Genomic DNA, 7,371 nt, shown 5'->3' with positions numbered 1-7,371 from the left:
GTATAGAAGGCGTCTGCTGCCAGATGTGCTGCACACGATGGGTTAGCTTCTGATTATACTGCAGGGGAGTTGGGCTGTGCTGGTTGCTCGTCTAGTCTCTTTTCTTACATCCTTATGCACATTTTATCCCAGTTACTAGTTTTAAATGCATGAGGGCTAGAAACCTGCTTTTCAATAAATGGATTTTTAAATTTTATAATTAAACAAATACACAATAAAACCAGAATTACCAGCATTATGAAACAATCTTGTGTCTGATAAACACGGATTATAACCATATGCTTTACAAAAGTAGTGAAGTCTTGATAATGAGCATTTACCATGATAGGCTACTATATATTGTTCATTAAGTAAAGGAATTACGAGTTAATTAAGAGAGTAAATTCATCAGTTGCAGTGGTATACTCATATTTTCTGAAGACTCACACGCTGAGTCCAGCTCTGCAGAAGGACTTGGTGTAATGAAAAGGAGTTAATAAGTTAGGCAAAGCAATCAAACTATTAAGTGGGCCATGTAAACAGTTTTCAAAACTATTACATATTTATTTGAAGGTATTACATGAAATGTCTGTGTGTATTGCAGTATCCTTGAGAAATGTTCCTCAGGTGCCTTTCTTAGAGTCCATAATGACTTCCAGGTAGCTAGTGCCTTACAGATTTTTGTTACAGCTGAACTCAACGGTCAGCGAGTAGTTTCTGTCCAGAGCTCAAGATAATGAGCTCAGAGGAGGAGGCAGCGAGCTACTGAAGTTGTAGGATGCATCTCCATTGGCAAGCAGCTTCTGCTGGCAAGCGGCTTCTGCCATGGGGCATGTAGCTTCTTGGTTATCTGAGCTAATAGGAGGAGCTTGGAGAGCACTGTTGCGGATAGTCACACCGGGGTTCTCCGGTGGCCTGCGTTAGCTGGTAACGGGAGACAGACCATTCAGCTATTTAACAAGAATGTTTCCAGTCCTTCAGTGCCAATAGAGAGGCAGAAGGTCAGACATGATGCATCCTGAACGGCACTTTCTAACAATAACACTTAACTTGGTTAAGTATCTTTTCACACTGAATACTGACTTTGGCCTGATAATTGCTGAACAGGGAAAGTATGTTAAAAACAGCTCTGTCACAACCATACAAATCATACCTGTGTGTGGTTATGAAAGAGCATGAAAAAGTGTCTGTCTGTGCTTTCTGTAACTGATTCCCCTGCACACCTCAGCATATTTATTATTGAAATGTGTGTGGAAAAAAGCAAATGTCATAGTGGGATTTAAATCTAAAAGCATACTCAAAGTTAGTTTTTTCTTTTTACACAGCATTTGTAAAGTTTCAGGTTTGAGTTACCTGTTTGGTTTGGGAATTTGAAGGAAAGAAAACAACAATAGAGGCCAGCGGCAAACAAAAAGAAGAGGATCTGGAAAATGTTATCTGTGATGGGAAAGTAAGCCCTGAAGTGTTGGTTAGCCTAAAAAGGAGAAGATTGAAGGGAGATAATGGTCTCGGAGTAATGTGCTGTTGCAAAGAGGGTGGGTGAATAGAACCGCATGTAGTTCATTCAGATTGCATCAAGAAAGATTCAGATTATGCAGTAGGAAACATATAATGGTGAAAATTGTGAATGACTGGAATAAATTACATTGGAGATTGTATAATCTCTGTTATGGGAGGCTTCTAAAGTAGGTGAGACACCTGTCAGGATTAGTGTAGATCCAGCAGATCTTTCATTAGAGTTGCTGGAAAAAAGCATTGTGAACACTGGGAGGCACTTATTCCATGATTCTTACAAAGCAATTTAATTCACAGAAAACAGTGCAACAGTCTTAACTGTTAGTAAAAACACATTTATTACCATCTTTAAGAAGGCTCTTCAGGTTGGTAATGCAAATGCCAAGAAAATTTAGACTTGGGAGGAATTGCAAGTGCCTCACGTTATTTTCAGGGAAGTCTGGGTATCTTGCTGTAATCATAGTGTATGTGGGAGAGGGCAGGAGGGGGTGTAGGAGGGGGGACAGGAAGAAAATCACTGAAGAGAAATTTGTGCCTAGAATGAAATGACTAGGTTACAGGCTGTGAAGTTGATGGATTACTGTAGTTTTTGCTGTAATCATTTGACTGTACACTTGCACTGGCACACTGTTCTGTAATGTATAATTTCTGAAAATATTACTTCAGAAATGAGAGAACTCCTTTTTGCATGGTATATGTGAACATAGGCTTATTTTGTGTAAGACTCTGCTCTTAGAGCTTAACATACTGAGATGATGACTTTCTCCTTATTTTACAGATTTGCTTACAATCAAATACATGACCATGGGGGATATGAAGACCCCAGATTTCGATGACCTTCTTGCAGCCTTTGACATACCAGACATGGTTGATCCAAAAGCAGCTATTGAATCTGGACATGATGACCATGAAAGCCACATAAAACAAAATGCTCACACAGATGAAGATTCTCATGCCCCATCGTCATCTGATGTTGGTGTGAGTGTCATTGTGAAAAATGTCCGTACTATCGATTCTTCCGAAGGTGTGGACAAGGATGGCCACCATTCCACGGGCAATGGCTTGCATAATGGCTTCCTAACATCATCAGCTCTTGATAGTTACAGTAAAGATGAAGGGAAGTCACTTAAAGATGGTGGGTCAGCTTCTGAGACCACACTGAAGGATTCAGCTTTCAACCAGTTCAGCCCAATATCAAGTGCGGAAGAATTTGATGATGATGAAAAAATTGAGGTGGATGACCCTCCGGATAAAGAGGAGATGCGCGCAAATTTCAGAGCATATGACAAACTAAAGGCACTTGGAGGAGAGAACTTGATTAAATCAGGAATCCCAGTTTCAAGTGGTATAGATAAAAATAAAGTTGCTAAACGAGAGACAGAGACAAACACCATGAATTTAAGTGTCTACGAGCCTTTTAAAGCTCGAAAAACAGAGGACAAATTGCTAAAAGACAATTCTGAGAAGCTTCTTGAAAACAGGGTGCTCGACGGAAAACTGAGTACTGAAAAAAGTGAAGCAAATCTTGCCAGCATTTCACAGTCCAAAGCAAAGTCATCAGCAAAGCTTTCTTCATGCATTGCTGCAATTGCAGCACTGAGTGCTAAAAAGGCAGCTACAGATCCCGGTAAAGATTTACAGTCTAATTCAGGAGAATCTTCTCCATTACCAAAAGACATGAGTGAAAGTCCCCGGGCTGTTGAAAAATCACCTGAATCTCAGAGTCTCATTGATGGTGCTAAAAAGCCGTCTATCAAACCACCTGATAGCCCCAGAAGTGTATCGAGTGAAAACAGCAGCAAAGGGTCTCCGTCTTCTCCTGCAGGGTCAACACCAGCAATTCCTAAAGTTCGCATAAAAACCATCAAGACTTCTTCTGGGGAGATCAAGAGAACTGTTACGAGAGTGTTGCCAGAAGTTGATTTGGACTCTGGTAAAAAGCCAGAGCAGACTGCTTCTATGGTGACTTCCATGACATCTCTCCTGTCCTCACCAACTTCTGCTGCTGTTCTTTCCTCTCCTCCTAGAGCTCCTCTCCAGTCCACAGTTGTCACCAATGCAGTTGCATCTGCAGAACTTGCACCAAAACAGGTCACTATCAAACCTGTGGCTACTGCCTTTCTCCCTGTTTCAGCAGTTAAAACAGCAGGTTCGCAAGTTATTAATTTGAAGCTTGCTAACAATACTACAGTGAAAGCCACTGTGATATCTGCTGCTTCAGTGCAGAGTGCCAGTAGCGCCATTATAAAAGCTGCCAACGCTATACAGCAGCAGACTGTTGTGGTGCCAGCATCAAGCCTTGCCAGCGCTAAACTTGTGCCAAAGACAGTCCATCTTGCCAACCTTAATCTTCTGCCTCAAGGTGCTCAAACCACCTCTGAACTCCGCCAAGTGCTAACGAAACCTCAGCAACAAATAAAGCAGGCAATAATTTCTGCAGCAGCCTCACAGCCTTCTAAAAAAGTGTCTCGAGTCCAGGTGGTGTCGTCTCTACAAAGTTCTGTAGTGGAAGCATTCAACAAGGTGCTGAGTAGTGTTAATCCCGTACCAGTTTACATCCCAAACCTCAGTCCCCCTGCCAATGCCGGAATAACGTTACCAACGCGAGGTTACAAGTGTTTGGAGTGTGGTGACTCATTTGCTCTTGAGAAGAGCCTGACCCAGCACTATGACAGGAGGAGCGTGCGCATTGAAGTGACATGTAATCATTGTACAAAGAATTTAGTTTTCTACAATAAATGCAGTCTTCTTTCCCATGCTCGTGGACACAAGGAAAAAGGAGTTGTAATGCAGTGTTCACACCTGATTTTAAAACCAGTCCCAGCAGATCAAATGATAGCATCTCCTTCAAGCAATACTGCTGCATCTATGCTTCAAAGCCCTGTGGGAGTTGGCACGCATACCGTAACAAAGATACAGTCTGGCATAACTGGGACAGTAATATCAGCCCCAGCAAGTACACCCGTCATTCCAGCTATGCCACTAGACGAAGATCCTTCGAAACTCTGTAGGCATAGTCTAAAGTGTTTGGAGTGTAACGAAGTTTTCCAAGATGAGACATCTCTTGCAACTCATTTCCAGCAGGCTGCAGACACAAGTGGACAAGTAGAGTATCATATGTTTAAATTCCAATGTTTCATCTATAAGCCTAGCAGACTTTGGATATGGTTTTACTTTCATTTAGCTGCTAATTATCTGAACCTGCGTCACTAAAAGTATAAACGAAAACCACAAAAAAATCTTGCAAGCACTTACGTAGTGAATGTCAACATTCTTTAAGTAAGAGTTTTCTTAGAATTTTTTTAGGCCCTGAAGTCTGAAATTTACACTGTATATTTTTACAAAAATTTGGCATTAGCTTTCTTGCAGCTGAACGTTATAATACTGAAACTAATCATGGTCTTTACTAAGAATTTTTAATGATTCTTTCTGTGCTTTGGAATTTGAGTATCCTGCGGAATCCACTTAATTGGCACCCTCGTTAACAGCCCGCCTATTCAATCTGAATGATACGTTTAAGTGATTAATTCTTGATTTGTCTTCAGTTTTTATTATTTTCATACAGCACCGTGAGCGAGCTAGGCATTCCTCTTACCTACGGGGGCTCTAGGCGGTGAATAAATGGCACACTGAGTCTATTGAAAGGGTATGCATGCTGTTTTCTTCAGGTCTTTCTTAAGCAGAAGTGGAGAGCAGTGCTCCTCCCTAGCATGCATTTCTTGCTGTGTGACCATTTGTTTATTTGTGTTGGTTTTCCTTTCCTCTCACGATTGCTAGTGAGTTAAACTTACAAAACATTTTAAAATTCTTTACTAATGTATGTGGCCTAATCTGAAGGAAGCACGTCAGTCAATAAAAGTTAATATTAATCAGTGTGCGATGTATTTTATAACCGTGTAAGAGTTAAGGTGGTTAATTAAAGGATATAGCTGGATTTCTGTTGGGGCGTGCCAATTAAAAGGGATTCTGGTGCGTTTCAAAGCATTCAGTTGAGCTTGGTGTTGCAGCTTCTTGCTACGTTTTTTAATCGCACCGCAATGTGCAGGGTGAAGGTTTTTAAGTGCTGCAGTTAGGAAAAAATCCGCTAGTCATAGAAGCACAGGCAGGGTCCTGTCAGAATCTGGTTTCTAAACTTAGGACCTGTTCTGTGGCCATGAAGCAGTTACACTGCGCCCACCGCTACAGACAGTAACGTGGAGAGACTTGAGCGTGGAAATGATCTTGACTATGTGGATCGTGCGGCTCTGCGTCAGGGCCTACTTTACTCACTGGCTAGTGGCCTTAGGCTGAAATTGCCTGGATTGACAGTGAGAGGCCACTTGAGTGAATTTCTGCTTGTAAGATACTACAGGTGTGCCTATCATAGGCGAGTTCAAGCTTTTTGTCACAAAGAAGTTAGCATAATGTGTTCTGTCCTTAGACCTTTTGAACAGTATCTAACGGCTGACCATGCATATGTTCTGCACCAGCTCTTGAGTTACTTAATACTCAGTAATTGTTTTTCAGCTAACTCCCTCCTTTGGTGGTGCTTACTGGTGTTAGATTTATCTTTTTCTCCATAATAGGTCCATTAGTTATCATTTGGTATGATAAGATCCAGTAGTCCTTGTGAAAACCCTGTCGTTCTTGATGCTATAAAATCAAGCAATTAAGAAGGCACCAAGATAAAGCAACTGGATGAGAGACAGACAAAGGTACTGAGAATAGGTTGGGAGGATGAGGTAGGGATAAAATGAAAACAATAGAGAAGAACGAAGATTTTAAAAGTGATGTACTCTCTTTCTGTGGGGCCCTTTTTTTGTATGGACAGGTAAACAGATTTCTAGAAACACCTTTTGCCCTTTCTTGCTACCTCTGTCCAGTGCTTTTGCCTGGTTGCTGCCGAGTTTGCTCTCTATGCATGTCCTGTTGGATACTGTTTACCCTGCTGATTTACTACAGGAAAGCAACTGAGATCTTCACAGAATGTCAAAATAGAACTGCGGCTTAGGTGGAAAGATAAGTATGGGCACACAGATACTGCTGTTCAGGGAGGAAAGCTCTGAAGGTACAGAAAGCAGTCAGCATTGCCTGCTACCTATCAATGTGGTTGCGTCTCCTGTTGGAAATGTGCTCTCGTTTTAAGAGCTGATGTATGAATAAGGCCTTAATACCTGCTTAGTAGGCCATGGATAAGTTTAAAAAAAATCCAAACCAAACAAACAATAGCCTTGTTGCTGCAAAGCACTGGCGGAAAAGCAGCTATTTTCATATTGTTCCATTTTAAAAGAACGCTCTTAATAAATGTAGTTTTCAGTGTTCTTTGTTGAAATATCCTCTTAAAAATTAATTCAGTATTTTCTTAGTCCTTTTCATATGTCAAGCAGCAGTTGCTCCATTCTGTGCTGGTTTTATCTTGCCTTTTATTGCACACCGTAGTGTTGTAGCTATACTGAAATGTCCAGCATGGAGACTGTTTAAGTGAAGAGGTGCTTCAGTGAGAGCAATGCATCCTGCTTTCTTCTTGTTACCTTTTTGTCCATTTTTTTGTCCGAAGCATTGCTGCAAGGGTAGTGCTTGCTGAAGAAAGACTCTGTCTAAGCATTTATTAATAAACATTTTAGTACTTTTTCATTACATGTTACCCCTTGAAAAGCTTGGACAAGAAATAATCTGACCTCTTTTTCTTCCTAGGGCTTGGCACTGGCTTTTGGTTGTAAAACTACCATTATTCTGGGGGGAGGGAGACAGGAAAGGCAGATGAAATTGATACTTTAACTTCGGAAGGAAGGAAGAAATTATAAAAATAAACATTTGGATTTTGCAAACAAATAGCAGGAAAAAAAGTTATTTGCAGTTTACCATTCTTTCTAGTGCCCACCTAATTGTTCCCGAAAT

The 7,371-nt window shown here is 41.0% G+C and overlaps 1 protein-coding gene across 1 annotated transcript in view; it reads left to right on the top strand.

Moving 5' to 3' along the window:
* Positions 1 to 1,435: 1,435 nt before the first annotated feature.
* ZNF532 (zinc finger protein 532) overlaps positions 1,436 to 7,371 on the top strand; it is a 35,862-nt gene continuing 29,926 nt past the window's right edge. The window contains 2 exon segments of the mRNA XM_009637393.2: positions 1,436 to 1,514; positions 2,273 to 4,599. Of these exon segments, the coding sequence (XP_009635688.2) occupies positions 1,496 to 1,514; positions 2,273 to 4,599 (2,346 nt within the window). The 5' untranslated portion in view covers positions 1,436 to 1,495.

The sequence above is a fragment of the Egretta garzetta genome, unplaced genomic scaffold, assembly GCF_000687185.1.
Source record: "Egretta garzetta isolate BGI_Z169 unplaced genomic scaffold, ASM68718v1 scaffold384, whole genome shotgun sequence".
NCBI classification, from domain to species: Eukaryota; Metazoa; Chordata; class Aves; order Pelecaniformes; family Ardeidae; genus Egretta; species Egretta garzetta.
The sequence above is the reverse complement of the archived record's forward strand: the minus strand, read 5'-3'. Positions and strand labels throughout refer to the sequence as shown.